At 41.0% G+C, this 26,810-nt stretch overlaps 1 protein-coding gene across 2 annotated transcripts; it reads left to right on the forward strand.

Annotated features, from left to right (window-relative positions):
* Positions 1–6,989: 6,989 nt before the first annotated feature.
* On the forward strand, positions 6,990–20,986 carry COASY (Coenzyme A synthase). Of its 2 annotated transcripts, none has more exons than XR_012677714.1 (10): positions 6,990–7,140; positions 8,818–9,491; positions 11,107–11,321; positions 13,873–14,004; positions 14,490–14,679; positions 15,045–15,109; positions 15,836–15,920; positions 16,499–16,596; positions 16,718–16,787; positions 17,991–18,066. XR_012677714.1 is itself a non-coding variant. In XM_075177381.1 (10 exons), the coding sequence occupies exons 2-10, from the start codon at positions 8,831–8,833 to the stop codon at positions 20,541–20,543; spliced, it is 1,677 nt and encodes a 558-aa protein (XP_075033482.1). In that variant the 5' UTR covers positions 6,993–7,140; positions 8,818–8,830; the 3' UTR covers positions 20,544–20,986. The 2 variants fall into 2 exon arrangements, 1 of the variants encoding a protein (XP_075033482.1); XM_075177381.1 differs by lacking the exon at positions 16,718–16,787 and adding an exon at positions 20,460–20,986 and having other exon boundaries at positions 6,993–7,140; positions 17,991–18,137.
* The last annotated feature ends 5,824 nt before the right edge of the window (positions 20,987–26,810 follow it).

Below are 26,810 nucleotides of genomic sequence, written 5' to 3' on the forward strand. Positions count from 1 at the left end.
CTGCGTTCTCTGGCGTATGGTTGGTTTCTGGGTATGCAGAGTGATTTTACACAAAATGCAGCACATATCGACATTTACGTGCCTTAAAGAATCAGGGCCATTGTGTTTATTCATCTATTTTAATGGTTTTAGACTAAGCACTCTTTCTTCTACAGTTCAAGATACTGGGGTTTCCTAGTTCAATAAAAAATCATTTTGCCCCTTTTAAAATCTTCCCCCATAATGTTTTTTTTCTATTTGGACTATCCACAAAATGATTAGACAGTTATTATAGTCAATATACAGACCAAGGACGGAGCAGGCAGGAATGATCCAGAAAGCTATAACATGGATCAGGGTCAGGATCACGTTTAACACGGATGAGGATCAGGGTCACAAATAAACAATGAGGATCAGGAACAAGTCGGGTCAGTATCAGAAGATCAGACAGAATAATGATCAAACACAACAAACGCTAACACAACCTGATTCTCAGACACCAGAGAATAACATACTTCCCAAATTTAAGATTTCCCTAATCTGGACAGATGTGCACATGCTGAGAAGAGACGTGGTCCCGCTACACAGGGGGGGGTGTCTGTGTAATACGTCCATAAAAAGACATGTTAAAATGAGCACTCTTCTGTCTGCTGCGCGTACGTCGCATTGGAAGAGAAACAGGGACGCAGTGCCTGAAGCACATAAGGACAGCATGTTACAAAGTGCTTTTTAATAAGAATTAAAACATTTGCAAAAGGTTGGTGTAAATGAAAAATAAGTGGGAAAATGGAAGCTAAGCAGAGGCGATCTAGCGAGCTGTGGCCCCAATAAAAGGAAGCAGGGAGGGAACTGGGGCCCAGAGCTCGCTAGTTCCCCATGCAGCGGGTCCATTATCTCCATGGCCCCGATGCACCGCACCGGCTTCACCATTGGTAGTTCCGCCACTGAAGCTAAGCATTGTCTAACAAGTGAAAGGGCTCATGTTAGACGGTATATGAATACAATAGCTACAATTTAGTCTCTGACAGGGTTGTAGTGGAGTGCCAGCTTAACACTGATCAATGTATTTTACTTCACACATGAACATTTCAAGTTATTGTTACCCATCACTATTCCTAATCACCAACTAGAAGGCAGACTACACATTCAAGCTGCATAAAGCCCTTTAGAAAAATACATTAAGAATCCAAAACCTGATGGGTGGAACGAGAAAGTGAGAACAGCCAGAATCAGAAGTCTATGAGGGATTAAACCTGAAATCTCACCAGTTATGTAGGGGCATCACTCCATCTTCTGACTCAAGAGTCCAAATCTCTATTACTTCACCTAGAATGTTGTGAACCATCGGATGACAATAACGTAGCTTCAGTCCAATATTTACATTACACTGTAATATTCAAAATGGAAACCCAGAAACTGCATTAACCAAAAATATGGCTATATAAGCCAGAGAGGCAAGGCATACTAAGGTAGTGATAAATTGTTGTATATCTGTATGCTAAAAGGACATTTCATTAAAAAGTGGTCCATAAATCCCACTTTTCCTGAGCGTTCTTCTTGAGGACTGTTTGATTCATTGAAACTGTGGTAAAGTTCCCATTTATTTTCTCATGAAAGGAGAGTCAGCCAATGTTTTGTGTTTCAATACCCAGTCCAGGCAATATCTCAGGGCCAGTGGATCATTTAAAGTGGGAACACAACTTGTCCAATAGTTTCCTTGCATGGAGTTCATTTTGCTCACTGTCACTTAGAGGTTTCATGCTCAGGGCGACATAAGACTGGAGATCATGTCATGTATTTATCTTGCTTTTCATTATACCATCATTTACCCAACCTCCAGTCCCAAAAAAAAACCATAAAAACCCTCCACCCAAAACGGTGGCTTCGCTTGAAAGAGGTTACTAAAACAAACATGTTCTTAAAGAACAAAAGTGGATTAATCATTCTCAGTCCTCATTTCTTGCTTTTTACGTAGATTACATTCTTGGTAGGGTTTTCAATTCTCAACAGTTGTAGGACAATACTTAACCGTAGTGTGGACAGACACTGGTTAAAGACACATGTAGCCGATCTAACGCAGTATAGGCTTCAAAAAGCTTATGACAAAAGCCACCCTGGAAGAGGCTGGCACCTGACTTACTAATTGGATAACCCTCATTCAGTGGTTTAGCTAGTGTTTTACTTGTGTGTAAATGTCAATGCTGCCTCTTTCTACTTTACTCAAGATATAAGTAAAAGTGTCACATTCAGACCTATTGAATAGGAAGAAATTATGAATAGACTGGGACATATTTATCACAGGGCAAAAAAAATTCTCCGGAGATAAGGCTTTAGCCCAGTGATGGGCAAACTACGGCCTGCGGGCAGAGCCGGATTAACAATAGGGCTAAAGGGGCTACAGCCCAGGGGCCTCGGGCAGCTGGGGGGCCCGCCGACATTTATCGGGTCTCTGACTGTCACTTGTTCAAGGAAATTGGTAGGCAGCTAACAGCAAATGTTATGCTGTTAACTGCCTGCTGTCACTGTAGGACTTACCACGTAATTGCTACAGGGAGTGGAACAATGGAAGGAGGTAAGTTCACGGGGGGGGCCTCACAGAATCCTTAGCCCGGGGGCCTCCCTTCCCTTAATCCGGCCCTGCCCGCGGGCCAGATCCAGCCCACTTAGAGGTTCTATCCGGCCCGCCAATATTTTAAAAAATTTCATTAAAATATGCATAATATTATTAGGGCCGACCCTGTGTCAGAACCTTCATTTTTATGCCTTCCCAGCTATTTCCTCCATTACACTTCATCCTCCTTCCTAAAAGGACACTTCGTATGTCAATCATACAAACACCTGCCCGCCCCCTAATGGCTGAAAGTCATGTGAGAAGAGATGGGCTGGGCCATATACTAGGGCGGATTTCGATTGGCTGCTGTGTTGTCAGTTAGTGGCTCACCAGAAAGACGGATCTGCAACAACCTGCTGAAATAAGTGGTGTGTCTGTACGATCGCTGCACTTATAGAGGTAACACTGCTATATAACACCCTCCCGTCCCATTCAAAAAATTTGTATTATATATTTCGATATTTGAGTTTTTTAATGAATTATATTGGCCCGCCTAAAGTTTTTCTTTTTTATTTGGCCCTCTCCTGAAAAAGTTTGCCCATCACTGCTTTAGCCTATAACGTTGAGAATACATTTTTCAGGGTTTTGGCGGAGATAAGCTTCCCCATAACAATGATTCCAAATGATATAAATAAGATGCTAGGTTAACAAATAAGTGAAGTAAAAAATACATAGGGCAGGCAATTAGTAAATTAGTAATACTAGTGTATGTAACTGAGAGATCAGGGTGGATGACAGAAGTTAATGCAGTCATTTTCATTGAATAATGAGGTAAAGGAAAGGTGGGATGAAGTTGGGTAGCATGAGTGGAGAGGGGATGAGGCACAATAGATGGAATTGAAAGAGGGAAGCAAGAGGGGGTTGAAGGGTTTAGGATGGAGGTTGTGGGAAGAAATACAAATCTGCACTTACATCTCTGAACAAGGAGATCTTAATTTCAATTTAACTTGATTATGCAAAGCACTAAATTGGACGCGGCCTCTACCAGAGCTGAGATAGCGGCGACTCCTAAACCAGTACGGGACACCAATGACCCTGGCAGCTATAGACTGATATTTCTGGTTTCAAGGTTGTCCCTCAAGAACACAAGATAACCCTGTATGCAGATGATGAACTGCTAACTATAACCAAGCCCCACATCACCCTCTGGTAAACACAGAAATTTCAAATTATGAAATCAATCTGGGCTGTCATGAAACCCAGGGTCAATATGTACAGTCTCCATTCTCCTCTAAAGTATTCTTATGCATATGGATCAGGGTTCCCTGCGGCACTCAGCATAATCACTCAGCGTTTGGACAAGTATAGAGGCAGCCTAGAATAACCTGTTCTTCACATACTCACTTTTGTGGATCAAAAGGGATAACAGAAGAGAGCAATTCCCACTATATCCTTCTAATTATCAATTTGGTAGCACTGCACCTGAATATACAATTACGCTCCAACCATCCCCTATGGACTAACCAAGCATTTTCAACATAATATAAAATTGCTCTCAGATATTGCTCCTTTAAGATTCTTTCCTACTTACAAACTAAGCACCTCTATAAAGACTCAGCGAACACCAGGCTCTATTATACAATTTTCTCCCCATTAGAAATGCTATGCCTCTATAAAGTTCAATATGTGCAAGAGTTAAAGTCAATTAATACAAGATTTTTATAGGTGGTACAACATGTCTACAATCCACTTATCGAAACTCTTCCAATTTGTGTTGGAGATCCTGTGGTCAGAGGGGCACTCTGTCATACATATGGTGAGCTGTCCCTAAATAGCCCCTTACCGGTCCATGATCTACTCAAACTAAGATCCAGCTCCCATGGTGCCATTTATATTCCCTTTTTCCCAGATCCATCCCACACATACTACGGCACAGTCAAAAGATAATTTGGCATATTCTAAATGCAGCCAAATGTTAAATTGCATGCAGCTGGAAACAAACTAAACCACCTTCTCTATCCGCTATCATCAGTAATATATGGTCAACATACAGCATGGAGCACATAATGGCTATACTGCACAACACCTCCAATAGATTCTCGAACACTTAGGGGTATATTTACTAAACTGCAGGTTGGAAAAAGTGGAGATGTTGCCTATAGCAACCAATCAGATTCTAGCTGTCATTTTGTAGAATGTACTACATAAATGGTAACTAGAATCTGATTGGTTGCTATAGGCAACATCTTCACTTTTTCAAACCTGCAGTTTAGTAAATATACCCCTTAGTCTCTTTGGACCAACCACTTAGAGGCCGAATCCTCACTACAAAGCAACTGAAACTAACACCAAAACAATGATTGAATTGAGCAGACTGACTACCTCTTACCCATAACGTCAATAACAACTTCAATAACTCCCCTTAACCCCTCCCCCCCGCCTCACACACACACACACACACTACTATCCCTTCTTTCTGCCTATCCCACTCAACTTCCCCCTATAGTGGGGAGACCCAATCCTCCTTATCTTTCTCTTTTTCCACAATTAAGGCACCACACACAGAGATTGTAAATGTGTTGTGTATTTTAGTGCACAAATATCTGAATCATCTAAAAATGATCTGAAATTAATGTTAAGATTGTTTTTTTGTCATTTATCTTGTAGTTCTGAGTATCATATGTGTATATTTGTATGGATTGTATTAAAGCCATATTTGGCAAGAGTTCTCTTCATGAAGGGTCACCCAACACGGTCAAATGCATAGGGAAGAAGGAGAGCTGGTTCCTTGCATTCATTGACATGATGAATCAGATCTATGGTGTCCGTGGCTTGGAAGCTGAACTAACTTGAACCAAATTGATCAGGGAGGAGAGGATGGTAGATAATTATTTTGCAAAATTCTTAAGGTCAATGTTTAATAAGTAGATACGGCAGAGAAAAGGGACTTTATCTTCTATAAGAATTACCACAATTTTGGCCCTAGTGTTTGATAGGTTGAAGGATCCACCTCCTAAAATAAAGTTAAACAGCACAGTAAGTTTAGGGGCCAAAATTGTAATAAAGGTCCGGCAAGCCATCTGAGCCATGAAAGGAGGTCACTTTTATAGAATGAAGGAAAGCTGTTGTCTCTTTTGTTATTTTGGGAGTAGTTGAGGGGTTAGTTGAGGGCGATTTCATGATTTCAGTAATCATCTATTGCGAATTCCAGATTAAATATTGGGGTGTGGGAAGAATTCTAGACTGTAGTAGAGAGTAAAAGGAATGGAATTCGTTTTCTAGACTATAGTAGAGAGTAAAAGGAATGGAATTCCTTACTAACGAACTGCTGGATTTTTAAGATGGGAAATGCTGTTCTGGGTTTGTTGTCACCTGTTTTCCTGTCAGCAAATAGTCTGCTTTATAATTTTTTTCCGTAACAGAGCTGCTGGAGCCACTTTAGCAATTTGGCAACTTTTTTTTGGTAAGACCGTTTTGAGTTGACCCTTCAAGGCCTCTTCAAAGCATCATGGCAGCTGGAGCCCTGATGCAGAGTCGTAGGCTTGAGTTTGGCGTTCTAGTTTGGTAATAAGTTTTCCATTTCCTGAAATGAGGCTAATGAGCTTTTCATGTATAATGGCATTGTGCACTTCCTATATTAACAAAAAAGATATGTCAGGAGACACATTAATAGAGAACTCTGTGCTGGATTACATATTTAAAATATTTTTTTTATCACTTTAAACTGTTAGGTTGAAAACTTTTGTGCTACACTATGCGCTGTAATAATTTTTGTATACCTGTCCAATTCTGTATTTAACATAAGGGGGTATATTTACTAAACTGCGGGTTTAAAAAAGGAGATGTTGCCTATAGCAACCTATCAGATTCTAGCTGTTATTTTGTAGACTGTACATTCTACAAAATGACAGCTAGAATCTGATTGGTTGCTATAGACAACATCTCCACTTTTTTAAACCTGTAGTTTAGTAAATATAGCTTAATATATCAAACCTATGTACACATCACAAACCATCTTTGGCCGCCCACTGGCATTGAGTACACTTTTATAATGCATTTTCCATCTTCAGGTAATATTTATACATAAATTGGTATGACTTTAATCTATGTCAGTGGGTAATGTATGACGATAATGTCAGACAGCAGGGTGAAACTACATATTCCATATACCGGACCGTGCACCACTGCTACATTAGTTCTGGTAACTGCTAAACAACAATGTGGATGAGAAAGACGCCAGTGACCCCTTTACAAAAGGATAAAGAAAAATGTGTCTGAAGAGGTAATTTTTCTCTACCTATGAATAGCGCAAATATCAAAGAAATGTTCTTCAGAAAAATGGCCGCCTCCGTAGATCTTCATTTATAGAAACTACAGACACTTCTGTCTCTAAAAACAACTGTACAGCGCCTGATACTTAACCCGACCACATTCTGTCTGCTTTCAATAAAGTTGTTGTTGATGAGTTAAAAAAAAAAAACGGAGAAACAAGACCTGTCAAAGAGAGCAGTGCTGGAGAGGTGATCCTCCAGGAGGTGGGGGCACCTGGCGATCTGGCCTACCTGCAGTCTGCAGGACCTGTCTAATTAGGGTGGCAATTATTTTTGCATGTGAGTATTCGTTACATGTATATGATGAGTATTGCATGCTGGTATCATTTCAGTTTGTATCTTACTTTGCATGCACAGTGTTAACTGTATGAACTTGAACTATGCCTCATTCTAAACAGAGGACCATGTTCACTAAATGGTGTTCAACTGAATTCTGCTTACAGTGCTAGAGGTGTGGGGGCGAGCTATAAAATTGCCTACTTATTCCTCATGTTTTCAGTTTCAGCATACTAGATGAGTATACACATTAGCGCAGGGATGCCAGGAGGAATTTGGGGCCATGGTGCAGCAACTTCTTGTGGGCCCCCTTCATAGATGATTAGGACATAGTTTGTGTGCCACTACAATGCACCCCTGAAGGTGGTGTTGTCACGCTGCAAAGGGGTTTTTAGCCACAGTGGGATGTGGCTGCACCTCTTTGAGGGTGTGGCTAGCGCCTAAGAAGCACGATTAGCATGTGAAAGGTCCAGGCCTGCTTCCAACCCCCTTACAAGTAAGTCCCTGTCTTGCTATGTGCGCTAAGGTGTTTTGCTGCACATCTTGGGTACTCTTTGTTTATGATCTTCAGTGTTTTTTCTGCTATTATTATTATTAACATGTTATGGTGCTCCAGTTCAAATTATGAAACAGTAGTGCCCCCAATTCATAGTATGCCGTATAATTAGTCCACCAATTCATAGTATGCTGCATAATTGGTCCACCAATTCATAGTATGCCGCTTGGTTGTGCCCCCTATTCATAGTATGCCGCTTGGTTGTGCCCCCTATTCATAGTATGCCGCTTGGTTGTGCCCCCTAATCACAGTATGCCGCTTGGTTGTGCCCCCGCTTCATAGTATGCAGCTTGGTTGTGCCCCCGATTCATAGTATGCTGCATAGTTACCGCTGGAGTCTGCACACAAGTCTTCTGTTCCACAGCAAAACCTTGGAGCTGCTTCTCTAAAGAAGCTGGTGATGGACTAAACTGAGCTGCTGCACATGAGCTCAGTATGCTAGACAAAAGTGGTCCGTGTGTCACGTCTGGCATGCGTGTTGATTTATATAGCGCCAACATATTCCGTAGCACTTTACAATTGGGAACAAACACAATAATAAAACGGGTATTACAAAGACAGAGAGGTAAAAGGACCCTGCTCAAAATCTTACAATCTATAGGATATATTGCTGAGTGAATTTGCCAGTGAAGTGCCAGTGAAAAAAAAGTGTCTCTTAACCAAATTATTGGAAATAAAACTAGTAACATGTAAATGGAGTTTTCAAAGAATGTCAGACCATTCCATTCACCCCAAGATTCTTATAACATTCATTGTTCATGTTTAACAATCTGAGTGTATACCAGATAAACTGGTGTACAAATTAGAGCTGATATAATACAGAGTTATCATTGTAGTCTGGTATGTCTGAGGACCGTTAGATTGTATTTAATAGCATAGTGAAAATAATGCACGTTACACTCTATATAACAGTTAGCCTCTAGCTTTCGTTGTCCTCATTTGACTGATAAATTATTTCCTGAACTGTATTATATTAAACACGAGTGCTGTTTGTTATCAAATTATCTGTGTGCTGGTCACTGCAAGTGTCGTTTTAAGTTCAAAAGTTTGTTAATTTATAATCTTGGTTTAAAAATAAAATTGAAGGTCAACCAAGTAACTCTCTTTGTTGTTTCTGTTTAAAGGTGAACTTCTACAATGTCTGTCTTTCGCTCGGGTGTACTGGTCTTAACCTCTCCTCTATCAGCCTTGTCTATGAAACTGGCACCCATTTTAGCCTCTGCATCAAAAATTGTCCAAGAGACCCTGTATATCCACCTCCAACCTGGGCTTCTCCTGACTGGTTCATCTCAGCCCAGTTCTACCTACATTCCTGCCACCCAAGAAGTTTGCAACCTTATTTCTAAGCTGTATTCAGATGCAGATGTCCATAGCAACCTGGATGTACGTGTGCTCTTAACCAATATTAAAAACCAAAGCAACAGCCAGCAAACTCTTTCCCTTGTACAGAACCTGTCTCACCCCCCCGAAGTAGTTCTCACAGACTTTCAGACTAGTGATGGTGGCCAGTATAACCCTGTCAAGCAGCAGCTGGAGCGCTATGCAACAAACAGTTACAGTTGTCAACCAAACTTGATATCCGTCTTACTGTACCCAGAGTATGGGCTGACCGATGACGTTATTAATCCTAAGGACCCGGATGATGGAGGAGGAACACCACTGGCGAGTCACAGCGATGTTGTGGTGGGAGGAACTTTTGACAGGTTGCACAATGCTCACAAAATCCTATTGAGTGTTTGTTGTTTGCTGTCTGAAAGGCGTCTTCTTATTGGTGTTGCCGACAAAGGACTGCTGGACAGTGAGTAATCTTTTCATTGTTGGTTGTGTTACATGGTGTCTAAAGAGTTTTTAGGAACCTGTGAAAATTTGCTAGTGGGCCAAAGAGTTTGGCGTGACGGATGACTGCATCAGCGAACAATTTGGTAGAATTTTACTGATTCTGTTATTCAAATACCTGGTTGAACTAATAAATATAAATGTTTTGCACTGTCCCCTCCACTTCTGGACTAAATGATGAAGGGGACATTGTCTTAATGAAGTTTTCCACTATGTCCATTCAAATCTGATCAAAAAAGTTTCGTTTCTGTATAATGATTGTTTGGAGCCAAAGACAGTAAATTGGTAAACCTAAATTGTGTGTGTGCATGGACAGCTATGGACTGGGCTTGGTATCTATTATCCTTGAACAGGCCTGGACAAATGTACTGCAAAGGTAGGATCCAGAGGCCAATGGTTAGGAGCCAATCATTTTGTCCAAAATTATTTACAAGCCATACAAAAAATATTTTTAGGGATGTGATGGTGCACATTAGCAGGTGACATAACATATTTAATAATAGCTAGCTTGTAAATACTGAATATGGTATTGTCGTAAGGTCTGGGTTAGGGTACTGCCTCATGGGGTTAGACTGCTGCACTACACACACTTCAGCTAGATAAATCTCACCAGTGTCGTGGTTTAACTAGCCTCAGCTAGATTTATTCTCCAAGCATAAAAATAAACAAACAGAAACAAAAGTCCTAGCCTGTACGGCTTCTAACTTAACACGCAGGAACACCCTCACTCATGTCTAGGACCTTGTGTCCCATACACATACAAAATACAGAGCTTACTGATCACCATTTGCAGTGTCTCAGGAGGCATCCAACCTCCTCCCCAGGTCTGAGAGAGTGATTTTGCAGTTTTTCCAAGCACCATGCAGGTGCAACTCCTGATTACCCAGCACTAATGCAGGTAATTTGGAAGACTAGGAATGGGCCATGTGAATGGAGCCCACCCTTCTCTCTCCATTCATACCCCAGGGACTCTTATACCAGCTTTTCCTGTAGCTGAGATAGCGTTGTTTTTGTGTGGGGAGGAGCTTCCTCCTGGGGTTTAAAAGCAAACAAGACAGCCTGGGACATATACCTCTGCCATTCACTACTTGCCCAGTGCTTCTGTCACCATTATATACAATGTTCCTTAAATTAATAATGTAATATATTAGCCTGCACAGTGATAGTAAGGTTGGGCTGAATTGTGCATAACTCTTTATTATGCCACCAATGACTATCACAAAAACAGGTTCTTACTTAGTTTGGGCCCATTAAACAGAGCATTTCCCCCATTTGGTCTAGTCCTCACCACTGCAGATAATAAGAGGAGCAGTGTTGCGCCCTGCGGCTTCTCCGCTGGACTGAATAGTTTCATATCTGCATTAGCAGGAAGTTGCTATTATACTGTCAGAAATGGTCACATCTAAGCTCGCTCTGTGTATGCAAGCTTCAATACCAGCGTGCAGCAGTTGTAGTTGCTGTAGCGACCTGCTTTCCATGACATGTCTTGCCCTTTTCTTGAAGTCCCAAATTTTCAAATTAGATTAGAATATAGTATAAATAGCACAACTTAATTTTTTTCTTTTTTATTGTTTCAGGTAAAATCTTGAAGGAACTGATCGAACCCTATGAGAATAGAGTAGAAAAATTGTCTCTGTTCCTGGTCGACGTGAAGCCATCTCTGCTGTATGACATAGTGCCTATATCCGATCCTTATGGCCCATCTATCACTGACCAAGAGCTGAAATGCATTGTGGTCAGTGAAGAGACCAACAAGGGAGGACAGTCTGTGAACAAGAGACGTCAAGAAAATGTAAACCTAACCTTCTTCTCTGGGCTTCATTGTGCCCTGTTATAGAATTTGAAATGCTTAGAGGTGGGGACATTTATTGAAAGTTTTGACAAATAAAAGAAGAGGATTGGGGGGATCAAGAATGAATAACATAATCCATAGAATTCCATATAGAGTCCAAAAAAGCAGTAAGAGAAACTACACTGACAAGTATAATGTAAAAAAATCCATATATATATATTTGCTATAGAGGTGTGGAGGGCTAAAGCAAGCAGTAAATCAGCCTGGAGAAAGAGGGATCAGAGTTGACGGGGAGCTCTATTTAGCTCCTCTTTTTGTCTTTTGGTGCAATATGCTAAAGGTCAGAGTGGGGCGGGGCAGGGGGATTTTAAAGTAGTAGTACCATGGGGCCTATGAGAATTTGTCTGGGTAATTATTATTAGTCTATTCCATTTTACAGGCATGCCATATTATATTTACTATGGAGGCAATGAATGGTGGGGGGGGCTTTGTATTCCTCTAACAAGAAGCAATTTGGCACTTTATGGTAATTAAGACATGACATATTAGTTTCTGTGTTTGTTATGGATTCCCAAAAGAGAAGGTGGAGGGAGAGAGTAAAAGAGCAAGTCTGAGAGTCATGTTGTGGTGATCCTATGAATTGGCTTATTTTAGGAATGAATTTCACTTGCTATCTTAAGACTATCTCACTAAATGTGGCAGTTTTCCTGACCACACAATCTTCAACACAGATTAGAGGTGCCAGGACAAAATTGTGCGTAGTCCCCTGGGAATTAGGTACTATGTATAAAAAGCTTTTTTTTTTTTTAAACATCACTTATTGAGCTCTGTCATACATTGGTTCTGATGAGTGACTATTCTTCAGGGTCGGGGATCTTCTCCATATCTTTCTCCCAGTTAACCTCCAGGAATCCTTGGGTTCTATATTGTAAATCAATAAATAGTTAAAATCTTTCGGGGGGTATGTCTGTGCAAACATAGTGACTCTGGTAGAACAGTGACTCCTTGAACATGGGCTGTAGAACCATTCTTGATACTCTGTGACGTTTTGGGGAAAAATGTAACTGAGCAATTCGAGAAATCCAGTGTGAGAATAGTCAAAGGTTCATGGCCCAAGAGTGAAATCTGGGTTATTTCACCCATCATTGGGAAGGTGAAACTAAACCCTGGAGTGTTGGTGTCCCACATTCGTAATGAATACCTTCTAATGGGCACAGTTTTGGAGCAGAGAGCCCTTTGCGGAGGCTGGAGGGACACAGAGTATAGTGGATATTGATGTTTAGTTAATTATCACTGACCCAATCTCCACCCACACTTTTGTTGAGCCTCAAATTGCATTGAGCTATGGGAGCTGTGGTGGAATAAAAATTGTGAATCCTCCTTTGTCTCGAGGAATTGTGTACTATGTGCGGGCATACTCTGGTTTTCTCCCCCAACCATATGAATTTAATGACCATTTGTTGAAGACCTTGTACATATTATGGCTGTAATTTTCACCGGTAGTGCTGAGAACATGTTTATTCTTATCACAGTAGCCTGTCTGACCCAGGAGATTATATGTTTATTCCCTCCGGATAAATCTGATTTCAGAGATTGAAGCCAGGGTGGATAATTAGCCACCTATAGTTGATCATATTTTCTGGTTAAGTGAACTCCTGGGTATTTCAGTATGTGTAGTTGCTATGGGAAGTGACATTTCGTATCCAATAGGTTTTTGGTATAAGGAGGTAGTTAAGGTCCCTTCAGGCAGTTCTGTATTGATCTTAAGGTTAGATACCTCACTGTAGCCGAACATTTCTTTGAGCAGGCTGGGGAGGGAGATAATGTAACAGGAATGTCGTCAGATTGCCGAGATGTCTAAATTAAGGTTTCTGTGACAGATTAATTCTCATTCTTAGGTTCTTCATGTAAAAGTCGTGGAAGACACAACAAGAAGCTATTTGCTGTATAATAGAAAATGTCAAATCTTTGCATACCCAACTACCACAAACTGTTTCATTAAAAATAAAAAATAAGACATATATTCTTTTACTTCTATATTTAAAAATGGTTTTTTTTATGCTTCATTAGCTTGAACAGTGTTTCTTCAACCTGTTATGTTCCTTTAAACTGATGTAAATATTCTCTTAATCTTGTCATTTTCTAAAATTCCATATTTTGTAAAAAGATTTACATTTTGCTGTTTTAGCAGTACAGTGTATGGCAAGGACAATGCAGATATCTTTTTTAGGTAAATTAAAAAATCATTGGTAGTGTATGATTCAGAATTAAACACTTAGACGTGTCCGGCTATGCACTTTTCAGAAGTTGGGTAGTCTGCAGATATAAATGAAGGCTGTGATCACATGCTGAACACAGAGAACAAATATCTTACACTCAGTTCATTGCATATCAGTATAAGGTCTGTCATGGCATTGGATCTACATATACTAAATATATTTCTAAATATAAGAAAGTAGCTATTCATAGAAAACCTGTGTGTTAGTTTTGTGAAACTTTGGTCTGCAAAGCAGTTATTATGTTATACCTTAACTCGTCTTCTATCCCTCAGGGCCTTGATGAACTGGCCATTCAAGAAATCAAGCTGGTTACCGATCCTCTGCATTCTGAGAATGAGGAGGAGAAAATCAGTTCTTCCAGCTTCAGGAAGAGATTACTGGGGACTCTCCTGAAACTTCCGGCTGTAAGAACCCTCAATACTGTCTAAACTTCTTTTACTGTGTTTGCTTTAAAAGTATACCAGTGATCTAAACACAATAAAGTGTATTTTCAACCATTTTTGAGAACAGAATAGACTGGAATTAGACATAATTGAGGTTGGAAGTGAAATTAAAGAGGTTGTTGAAGAGTAACAAGGGGAGAAGGTGAATTTAGAAGTCCATCAGTTTGGTTTCTGGGGAAATAAGAATTCTGATTAATCAGTGACAAGGCTGAGGTAACCTACACTGACATGTGCCCCAAAGGATTTAAGCAGAGAAATCAGAGATGTATTTTTGTAAGTTGACTGTATTTAGTGCATTGGATGGCAAAGTTTGGTGCACGTGGAATTAGTGGCGCTATATAAATAAATGATGATGATGCAGGATGTGTATTCCTCATGCATGTCTGTATAAAAGTCTGGATGCTGCAGCCATTGTCAGAAGTGAATATTGGAAAGTGTTTCCACAGGAGAACCCCAGCATCCCTGCCCGTCCCTACGTCATCGGTCTAACGGGAGGCAGCGGCAGTGGGAAGACCTCTATCGCGAAGAGACTGGAGGCCCTGGGAGCTGCTGTGATAGACTGTGATAAGTTAGGACATCACAGTTATACACCTGGAGGATTGGCCTATCAGCAAGTTGTAAATGAATTTGGCTCAGGTATATTGTGTATCCATGCATGTTAATGTACAGCAGGGATTGTTTACATTTTTTTGGATGGTTTATTTTAAAGGATTTCCACTCTTGTCAGCTGCATATTGTCCCTGTTTATAGTGAGTGTATGTGATGATCATTGGTTCATAGTTTCCTCACATGTGATGGCGGATAGGAATCTATACAGAGTCCTGTGACTAGGATTTGTATGTACCCCTGTAGAATGTCAGACGGACATGTATGTTACCCAGGTCAGAGAGCTATGCATGAGGTCATGAAAATGTCACTAATATGTTAGATGCATGTGTAGACTCCCTGTGGTGGGAATCTGACGGGGATGTTTCAAATTGTCCTTTGTTCCTTGTTCCCAGATATCCTCTCTGCGGATGGGACCATAGACAGGAAGGTGATGGGAAGCAAAGTGTTTGGCAATAAGGTGAAAGATCACAATAATTAACTCTTCTTGGCATGACCACCTTTGTACATTATCTCGCATGCACTTGTTTCAGTGTCATGAACCTAAAGATAACTCCAGACAGCTTAAAATTTTGTTTTTGGTGGAATGTCTTCAATGAAACCTGGTACCTAAAGGTTACTTACCTGGGGTCCGGCGATCAGGCTGTCTGGCGGGTCTCTGATTGAGCTCTCCTTGTTTGGCAGTCTTCCTCAGAGAATAACGCACTGCACTACCTGCAAACAGACTGGGTGGCAGGAGCCAAGAGAGTGGCATAAATCGCTGCATGCCAGTCATCCGGTACTGGAACTGGGCTTCACTTGGGGTTTTCCACCCAAAACTGAATTTTTAGCTGGATCTAGATGTTTTATTCCACTTGCAGCAATTTGGAGAATTCCACATTTTATTAAACCACCCTGTTAACCCGTCATAACTTTTAAGCTCTTCGTGTTCATCCAATATTGTATTTCCCCCAATATACAGACATTTGCTGCAGGTGTGGTAGATTTTTGCTGTCTTTTATGAAACAAGTCATAAACGTAAAACTTCCTAAACCTCATAGTTCCTCCTTTTCAGAGTGTCCTCTATATAGAGCTATATCAGTACCTTGACAAATGCACTGTATTGGGTAGCAGTGAACAAGCATGAATTGTAAGATGAATGCACAGGTTGTTTTTTTTCTAATAGAAAGAATTTTGTTCCTTGTAGGACCACTTAAAGCGTCTGACAGACATTGTGTGGCCAGCGATAGCTGCACTTGCTAAAGAGGCTGTGGCAGAAGCTGCTGCCAGAGGTAACCTTTATTTTCATGTTCCAGTGTTCTATTGGCTCAGGACCATATAGATTACAGCTCAATTAACCTTCTTGCAAAACTTTATTCCCCTTACTCTCATCATATTCCTCTCCACGTCACTGACACTTTGTACTGTGCTGCACATGCATACCTACATACATAATGAACTGAACAACAGATCTTTCACATCATGTGTTACTGAACGTACTGTATCGTATAGCTGAGCATTCAAAACCACTTTGATCTCTTCTCAAGATGTTAAAGGAGACTACCAGTATACAATAACATCATACCTAGATGAATAGCAGCCAGAGGAACATTCAAATTGGGTAGTGCTGACCCTGTCTCAGATCTCAGTTGACTACTTTGTCCAATCAGCTGAGACTCTATACACTCTGACGCCACATGTCAGGTCTCCACTGATTCGCCGAGCCAGCTGTCAGCTGACACTTGTCAGCTGACATCTTTCACTCTGAGTCAACACTGTCCCCTTGATATAAATGGTGGTGTCAGGTATGAGGGGCTTATTGTGTTACCCTCAGACCAAGAATGATCAAACTGTGCTTTTTTTAATCCAGGCATATCTGTTTGTGTGATGGATGCTGCTGTACTGTTAGAGGCTGGATGGACAGAAATGGTTCATGAGGTTTGGACAGTGATCATACCAGAAAAGGAGGTGGGTGATTTTCTTTCATCCATAGACTTCAATTGAAGTATACTCCCAGCATCTGTGAGAGTTACGTATATTCTCCTGAGTGTTGCTTCAACCGTGCAATGACTGCCTCTACGTTGTGTAGGTGACAGCTGCACTTTAAATCAGACTGATACTTTCTGGAACATTTCTGAAAATTGGTGCACAGGAAAAAGGTAGTGTAATGGATAGCATCCAATTAAACATGTGTATGTTCTTTTTATTTTTTTTCTAGAAAAAGAACAGAGAGGGCTTGGTGCTGTCTTTTGCAGCATCTTTTTCTATGGTCAAGTCTTCAGACCTCCCTTCCCCCTTTGTCGTTATAAATGGCGGTCCGTGAGCCCAGCTACGGAGCTGGCTCGGAAATGTTGTCTTGCATGTAAAATAAGAACATTGCGAGATTTGTTAAAGTCCTTAGTTTAAAGCAGTCTCCTGTGTCATTTTATCTGAATCAAACACAGAAGATTAGATTGTAAGCTCCAGAGTCCAGGGTACATGAAATTGTCAGCACAATATAAAAATAAACAAAACACACTGCAGATGTCTTGAGCTAATACGGCCTTGTCCCTTGGTGATTTCACTGCAATAACAAATGAACTCTCATAAGAACCTTAACTAGGTAGGCAACACATGTAGCTTAAGAATAGACATGTTACATAGATACGTACGACAAGGGACACACAAACATCTATACTCTGTGTCTTGCTGTAGTGAAGCTATATGACTTACACACTCTGGTCATTGTTCTCGTTATGCTGTAAGTGTCTTGTAATACATCTGAACAGAAATATGCAGGTATATATGTGGTGCTACTGTATTTATTGCCTGGCCAAGTCTAATCCTAAATCATCTGTATACATAAAACAAAATGTGCCTCCCAGTGGTGATTTGTAATGACCCATTGCTGAATGCTTGTATGGAACTACGAAATGTGAGAAATCACAACTTACATATGTTCCCCCTGTCATACGTGGTGTACAAAACTGCAGCATAGCAGTCATACGTGGTGTACAAAAACTGCAGCTCACTGCATGTCTGCTGCAACTAAAGTCAAAATAAAAGCCCCATAAATTGATTAGCAGAAAATGTGGTTATTCTAACCTATATCAAAGTGGTAATATGCATTGTTCTACCAAAGTCACCTAATAGCATAGTGATAATGTATCCTCAAAATGTTATTTATTGTAACCCATTCCCAAACAATCTTGTTGCATAGAATCTTTATATGATGTAAATTTATATTGCTTGGTAGTAACAATGCCAGCGATGTGCCCGGGAACCATTCATTCAGAGTAGCTGATCCATCCAGTTTGCCCTACTGTGTGAATGTATTTTAAGGGTTAAGTTACAGCTTGATATTTCCTTTGTCGCCCAATCAGGCTGTTTTGCGTATAATGAATAGAGATGGTGTCGGCGAGGAAGCTGCTAAGAACAGACTGGCCAGCCAGATGTCTAACCAAGAGCGGGTAGAACTATCCAATGTGGTCCTGTGCACTCTTTGGGAGCCAGAGATCACGCAGAAACAGGTAAGCAGATTGCCGCAGGTTGATGCTAGTACATAGGTCTGGGAGGTTGGAATGCTTTCTGATTCTTTTATCCCGATAGAGAGCAGACACCAGAGGAATGAACCCTTTACAGACAATATTTAATTGTCCAGATTAGTCTGCCCCAGTGCAGCTGACGGAGAAAACGCACACTAGGGTTAATTTTGTTAGAAACCAGTATGTCTTTGGAATGTTTGATAAAACTAGACCACCCATAGAAAATCCAATGCAAACACACAAACAACATTCTGATGGGACCATGATCAGAATCAAACCCATGACCTTAGTGAAACATTGTAGATGATTACTAAGAAGCCAGAAAAAGTACAGCAGAGAATTGAATATGAGCGGTTTGAATTAATAATAGAAAGGGCAGGTGGATTATTTTATTTTTATTTTTTAAACTATTTAGCATGTAATTACCCCAACACCCACCGATTTGGGGTGTTGGGTGGGGGTCCCCAAGGCTTCAGCACGTGGCAATTTTTACTTAGAGGGGACCTACATTTTATCGGGGGTTTTGCGGGCTAGTGCTTATGACACTGTATGTTTCCCTGTTATAGTGTGACCAGCCCAGCCTTTTGCTAGTTGCATCTTTTGCGCTGAGACCCCACACTGTGCCCATTGATTTATTTCATTAAACCTTTTTTTTTTCTTTTTACACTGCAAAGATCTTTGCTCCTGGGGTCAAGCACCTGTAACAGTTACAACTCCTGGCAGTTGCAGCTGCTTCAACCTTTAATAATCTTGCAATTATGTGAACATTTCTTTACTGTACTCTGCCTATCTTGCAAGCCCCTTCTTCCTCTCCAGACATAAGGATGTGCAAGTGGGTGGCTAAGTGGTTAGCACTTCTGCCTCACAGCGCTGGGGTCATGAGTTCAATTCCAGACCATGGCCTTATCTGTGTGGAGTTTGTATGTTCTACCCGTGTTTGCGTGGGTTTCCTCCCACACTCCAAAAACATACTAGTAGGTTAATTGGCTGCTATCAAAATTGACCCTAGTGTCTGTCTGTCTGTCTGTCTGTCTGTCTATATTAGGGAACTTAGCCTGTAAGCTCCAATGGGGCAGGGACTGATGTGAGTGAGTTCTCTGTGGAATCAGTGGCGCTATATATATAAATGATGATGATTAATACAGGCATGTCCAGTTTTGGTGCACGTGCATAGTATGAAATGCGTATTTTATGCTAAAGAACGGGGCTTGTGTGCAACTGTAAGTGAGCCTCTTCGTTTAATGAAACTTATCATATTTACATTTATTTTTACATATTTCCATAATATTTTTACAATGGTGCTAGTTTAATAAGTGGATGATATTAAAGCATTAAAAAAAACAAAACAAAAAAACAACACATGGGTGTGCGCATGGGCTTTTGTGTCTGCTTAGAAATTGTCTCTAATACCGCTTTCATACAGCCGCCCCGGCAATATCCCGGGTTTTTCAAGCCGGGTTTTTGCAGGGGCTCGGAGCGTCCCAGCTCAGAAACACCATTCATACTGCACCTCGGACCCGGAAATTTCCCGGGTTGACCCCATTCATACTGCACAAGTCTGTGCCCTGGCAATTTGTGGGAGTCATCACCAGAGCAGTTTTCATTGGCTGAAAAATGGTGATGTCATTGAAAGGTGACTGGTTTTTTGACGCATAAAGATGATGCAAAAGTGGGTGGTGATTGTTTACTGTTAATACACACTTTTTCAGTGAAATAAAAGCAATTTTCTCCAACAAACGCCAATTTTGCTTTAGCTTGATCTGCACTCCACCATCCACCATTTCTCATAAACTCCTTCTCGAATCTTCCACGGGCTCCCACCGATGACAGCATCCACCAGAGACAGGCAGACAGCCAATCAGCCTGTTTTCTGTGCAACCCGGGTTGAAAAACCCGGGTTGCACCATTCATAGTGCAGGCAACCCAGGTCCGACCCGGGAATTACTCCTCGATAAATCCCGGGTTGAAGACCTGGGATTTTTGACTTGTACCATTCATACTGCACCAAGACCCGGGTCGTTTGAGCTCGCCCCGGCAAAAACCCGGGATTTTGGTGCAGTATAAGGGCATATTCAGTTGTCGGCGGAAACGCAGAAAATCTTCGCGCACTGTTACCGTTATTACTATAGTTTTCTCACTGGATTTCAGCGCGCAGCTCCCTGAGCCGCGAGCTGAAATCCAGCTATTACCGTAATAACAGTAGTAGTTTTAACGCGTCGCGGAAACCGGACAATTGAATATGCCCCTAAATGTACTAAGTGCTGATTAATATAGCGTCTATGACTTATCTTGTCTTCTGTTATTCAGGTACAGAAAGCCTGGCATCTCCTCCAGCAACGGATCAATCAGGACTTTTACAATGACAAACCTATTTTAAAATCAAGATTTTAAATTTGTGATTTGCAGAGACCACTATTTTACTCAAGGAGAATAGCGCTGACGATGTCACTGTGGCAGGAACCTGCCGAGAGTGAGGACAGTGCATGCCTTATTGAAGAATGCTGAAATTTTAACCCTTCACAATTTTCGTCGGTGTAGTTATTTAAGACTTATGTTTTTTGTGTGTCAAAACGGTTTACAATTTGTACTTGCACATCTCCACTAAACCATATTTAAATTAATTTGTAATTATTAATTATTCTTCATCTCTATTTGATAGCATTAATACATTTAAGAATATAAACAGTGTGCTTTCCGCACCAGCCCAGCAGAATAGAAAAAAGTATGGTTCTAGAATTATCACCACATTCTATCTTTCTTCCTAGGTATTATAAAGCTCCATTGTTGGGGGCAAGGATTGAATATGTGAAAATAAATTGTCAAATTGTAACCAGTATCTTGCAGCGTTTTGTGTGGCATGTGTAATGTGGAACTATGAGTATGCCAGTGTGTATATAGAGGAAATAAGCCAGTGCTTGGTTAATCCCATGTTATACATAGTACCAGCTGCATGGCAATATAAATGCCCTAAATATATAAACTCCAAAAAGACAGTTGCTGTCAGCGCTCCTCCTTAACACTGCATATGCGGTTGTATCTAGCAAAATGAAAACATGAGGTATTGGTTCATAATTTGATGAAAACATTTAAGCCTGCATCCCAGCGTCGAGGGCACCGCATTGTATGCAGGTCGTACACTGATATATATGCTTCAAACACCATTAATATGCAGTTAAAGTTAGATGTTTTGATCAAAATAAGAACCAATACCTCATGTTTCAATGTCTGGCATCGGTGTACCTTTAAGAGGCAAGCAAATCTGAGTGTTTTTACTGCAAATATCTAGGCACTTGGGGCAGCACTGTGGCTAAGTGGTTAGCACTTCTGCCTAACAGCACTGGTGTCATAAGTTAAATTCCCGACCATGGCCTTATCTCTATGTTCTCCCCGTGTTTGTGTGGGTTTCCTCCGGGTTCTCCGGTTTCCTTCCACACTCCAAAAACATACTGGTAGGTTAATTGGCTGCTATCAAAATTGACCCCAGTGTCTGTGTCTCTGTCTGTGTATGTATGTATGTTAGGGAATTTAGGCTGTAAGCTCCAATGGGGCAGGGACCGATGTGAGTGAGTTCTCTGTACAGCGCTGCGGAATCAGTGGTGCTATATAAATAAATGGTGATGATGATGATTATCTAGTCAGTAAGTGTAATTTATGAACAGCAAATGTCCCTTTGTGACTTCTTGTACCTACCGTTGTACCCAGTCTTGCATTGAGACAGTCTACAGGGGTGTGAAAGAGCAGTTCTAAAATGAGCTAATGTACAAAAGCCATAAGGCTCATTTATACACATAGAAAAGCACACGTTTCTTGGTAAGCCCCGAGATTTGGAGGCCATGATGGCTAGGTCTGTGAGGAGGAAGGGACGTTTGCTTCTGATGGCAGAAAATGGGAATACAGGAGCATTTCTTGCGGAGTATGGATTAGGCGGGTGAGTGTGCCTACTTGTTCTCCACATGCAAAAAAAGAGATTTCATTTTGTTTGATTATATATGTAAAGGAGATAGATAGGTGGAGTGAATGTATTTATAGGGGTGTTCTCCGCTCAGCAGGAGGATGCACAGTCTTTTTCATCACCTTTCAGGACCTGACTTTTCCACCACATCTGATATGTCTTGACCTGTACTTTCCATGTGGTGCATTCTGCATGTTTCCATATTTCTATTACATTGTGCTTTTCCATAGGTTAAAAACCACAAAAAAAAAACTGTGTGCATGTTCTCTTACACTCATGATTAATTTAATTTAAGACCCAAACGAGGCTAAACTGAGCAGTATCTTAGTAGAGAAATGATTACGGTGGTAGTAAGCTGAGCTTTGAAGGGATGTTTCACTGCATTTTGGTGTTTTTTGTTGCAGTTTGTAATTGAGCTTTATTAGCTGGATTATTCTAAACTTTGCACATGATGATGATAATTTAACAATATTTAAGGCCTTGTCAATGTTATTGCAGGAATCGAGATTCTAAAAAAAGCGTTAAATAAGAGGATTGGTAGGGAATGGGTAATAGAATCAGTCACTGAATTCAAAATGGATGCAGTTCTGAAAAATTCCACATGAGAGCAGTAGAGTGCATCATAATATTTTATCTAATCAATAGTTTTGCTTAACCAGAAAAAAAAAAAAAAGTCCACATATGCAGTTCTTTGTATAATGTTACTGCTAAAGGGGACAGCGCAAGTTATAGAGATATACCTTTATCACATGTATTCCAATATATTAATAGGTCTATGGCCACAGTGTAGCTTCTTTGTGATGTATTATTTGGTACTCACAACTTAAATAGCGGACACACTCTGGTAGAATATGGAGTGCTGTGCAAAGGAGGGGGGAGATGTAACAGAGCCACACTGCAGGTGTGCTATCTAGGCCTTTTTTTCGTTCTTGGTGAGTGCCTATCGGCTAGGCCATTGATATTTAATGAAGAAGATTAAGTCACTCAAGCTCCAAGCTGCTTTCAGTCCCCTAGCCTAGTAACAATGTCAATAACAGGATCTGCTGTAATCCAGTGTGCAAGATTTCATTTTTGATGGTAGGAGCTAGGTAAACTGGTTTTTACATATGCCTATTGTGTGCCTATTGTCATTGTGTACCTACGTATAAAACTGAGATTTTGTTTGCTCAGGTGAGATTATTTAAACGATAGTCCTGGAGCTGCGGAACATTTCATTCCACATAAGGACTTCTTTTAAATCGTTTTCAGAGGTGATGGAAACTAGCCCTCAGCATGAATGTTTTACTTCACCTGAGGAATGGAGCTGAGCACATCTGGGGGTAAATGTATCTAGCGGAGAGTTTTCCTGTGGGTTTGAAAAGTGGAGATGTTGCCTATAGCAACCAATCAGATTCTAGCTATCATTTTGTAGAATGTACTAAATACAAACCCGGCGTAAAACTCTCAGCTAGATACATTTACCCCCTGCAGTAGACAGATCTAGAGTAAAGCTGGGTACACACTACAGAAATTTCGACCAACTTTTTATGCCGAGCGATTTTTACATGCGATCGATGGTCTGATCGCTCGGTCCATGGACTGCATACACACTAGCCTTGTTTAGGACGATAAAGTGAAGAGCGGACATCCCTTTAGCGACTTTTTACAGCCATGTTGACGTGAGCAATGATTTTAATTTCGTACACACTGCAGTGACATTTGAGGGAAATGTAACGAGATACCAAAGACATTAGCATACAGGGGCAGAGCTTTCGTTATAGTTAACACCCAAAGCTGCATAAAAAGAGAAGGCAACACTATCTCTTCATTCATTCATATAAAATAGAAGTTTAGTAATATACATTAAATTTAGAAAAACATTTAACTGCTAAAGTGCAATGCAATGAATATTCCCTAATAATAAAATCCCTTTGTATTTAATGGAATGCTCCATTCTCGGCGTGCATCATCGCTGATTGGTCCACAGCAGAAACGAACGCCCATGTCTGAGTGTATAAAATGACGGAGGAGCCTGTTTGGCGCCGAGGAGCGTCAGAAGATGGCGAGTGAGAAAGTGTCAGTGGGGGTTGCAGGTGAGGAGAAGGTGTCAGGGGGGGCTGCAGCTATGGAGACGGAGGTAGAGTTAGAGATGGTGCTGGAAGGGCCAAAAAATGATGGAAAAGTTAAGGTGGGGGATGGATATACTCAAGAAGAGCAAAGAGCAAATCCAATGAGGAGGAGAAAGGAAATGATTAAACAGTACTGATTCCTTTTACTGATACCCCAGGGCCCAGCCGTAGCTGATGGTATCTCTGACATATGACACAATGGACCCTAGGATGATCTGAAGGAAAACAGAGCAGCTGAATCCTAGATACAGACGATGGAAGACCTGAACCAGATGTATAAGATGTTGTATTTTGGATTCACGTATTTTGGAACAATTTAAGACACCCTAGGAGGAGTGAGTGTTGTTTGTACCATGTGGAGGTTTTTCCTGTCGTCTGTCAAAAAGGCGAAAGGTTTTCTTCATCTCCGCGTGGTGGGGAAAACAAGAGAACCCTTTTACATAAATAGATGTCTCTCTTTCCTTGTTAATTTATTATTTGGAGTTTAGAAATGGTATTGCCATGGCTTTACGCCATTGACCACCTGTTCTAATACTGGTACCACGGACAAGCAGACGGGTAACGGTAGTTCGGATTCCAACTCGTAGTGTCTGGTTTCTGACAACAAAGGCATTGTGAACGGGGGACCATTCTTGAACTCCCCCATTATGACAGTATTGTGAAGGGCATGGTCTAGCCTCCTGAGTGCCTCCTGAACTCTGCCCTCCACTTGCTTGGTTCCTAGTATCCCTTTCCCTGATTCTCCCCTCTCTCTTCTTCCTCCTTCTGCACTTGGATTATTGTTTCTAGAAAAAGGATTATTGTCTATGGGAGCAGGATTAGTCTTTGGACGATAATAATATGGAACAAGATGATAATTGATCCACGTTGGGAATGTAGGACATACATTGTAAATGAAGGGATTACTATAGGGATATGGGAGAGATTATCTCTGCACTAGACTGTTACTGCGCTAGATTGTCATATTGTTGTGTCCTACTGTAATACTAGGACTGTGTAGAGCTACATTGGAATATTAGGCTATAGTAAATCTTCAACATATGATATGGATTATAGAGACGGAACTAGGGAGCTGTGGGCCCCAGTGCAGTAAAGTCGGGAGGAGGGATCCGGGGCCCACAGCTCGCTAATTCCCGTGCAGTGGGCCCCAGGGTTACCTCTTAAACAGTACTTTGCCAGTTTTTCATTATATTATGATGTCCCAAACTAACTGGTTAAACAAGTGGGTGATCATTATTATTAAATCCATAGTGATCTAAAGATTTAGGAGTGCAATAAATAAAAAAGGAAAACCTGTTGGATGATGTAGGACTTGCTCCTTCTGGAGCTATGACACACATGAATGAAAAGGAGCCTGTCTGCGAATAGTTAATCAGAGCAGCTGGCCTGTGATTGGCTGGAGCATGAGAATACTGCTCTAGCTACTCTTGTATAGATCCCTCAAGGCTTATCAATGACCAACACTGTATCAATGGCTACAATTGTTGGCTATTATCACTTTTGGATTATATCTTTCATTAATTTAAACTTGATTGCTGAAAGAAAAGAAGATTTCAATCAGACGTGTAGTGTATCAACTGGGCAACATCCGGTACTGCTTTCAGGCCGCACTATGTACTGCCAATCCACCTCTCTGGCTGGTCCTCATTTTCTGCAAGGTAGATTACGGGGTCTCGGGAAAGGGACGTCGACCAGATCTCTTCTCGTGGGCGAGTCTAGCAGAGGCAAGATTATTAATTTCTCACTTGTAGCTATAATGTTTTCTGTTACCGAAAGTATCACATTAGCACTTATCGAAGATATTCACATAACCCGACCAATATAATATAGCAGGTAGCAGATGTAATAAATATTATGACCTTTGCTTTACCTGTCACAAAGGTAAGTACACACCCGGAGATTTCATTGCACAATTTGGTGATTTAGACAGGGAAGATCATGATGACCATTGGCCTAAATGTGTGTCATAATGCCACTTATACAGTGTATCTAATGCCTATGCAGCAATGCCATATGGAGCATCCGACATAGATAATAAGCATTCGGCAGCTTCTTACCTATGGAGTTGTTGGCTGTTGCTTGTAAATGTCAGTTATACACTGTGGCGCTTGGTTATGATGTCATAGTCCAGAGCCACAATCCCAGGGGATGCTGCCCCCACCTCCTGCCTTGATAAGGTAAGAAGCAGTGCGAATGGGGGTCTACACCTGAGGGGGTGGTGCCCACAAAGCTTGCTCCAGTCCCGCCCACCAACCATTCATCTACAGGTTTTAAGGTGCTCATATACGCTGCAATTTGAATGGCCAGTTAGGCCATTTTATATCTAATTGAAAGCTTGTTTGGAAGTTAAAACATGTCTAATCTACATCTGATCATCTATTCTGTTCTTGTCCGACTGCTCTAACAGTGCTGCAAAATGAATGTCCAATTTTCCAGCTTCGGCCATAAACATGGATGCAGTGAATGGCCAAATATGACAGAGATAATGCCTCTGACCTCTGAGGCTGAGCGGCCGTATTGCCCTGGGTATGGGCACTTTTAACTGGAAATCCATGTGCTCATCAGGGTTTCTGCTGTGTATAATAATGCCACCCACAG

This window comes from Mixophyes fleayi, chromosome 6 (assembly GCF_038048845.1).
Source record: "Mixophyes fleayi isolate aMixFle1 chromosome 6, aMixFle1.hap1, whole genome shotgun sequence".
In the NCBI taxonomy this organism is placed as follows: Eukaryota; Metazoa; Chordata; class Amphibia; order Anura; family Limnodynastidae; genus Mixophyes; species Mixophyes fleayi.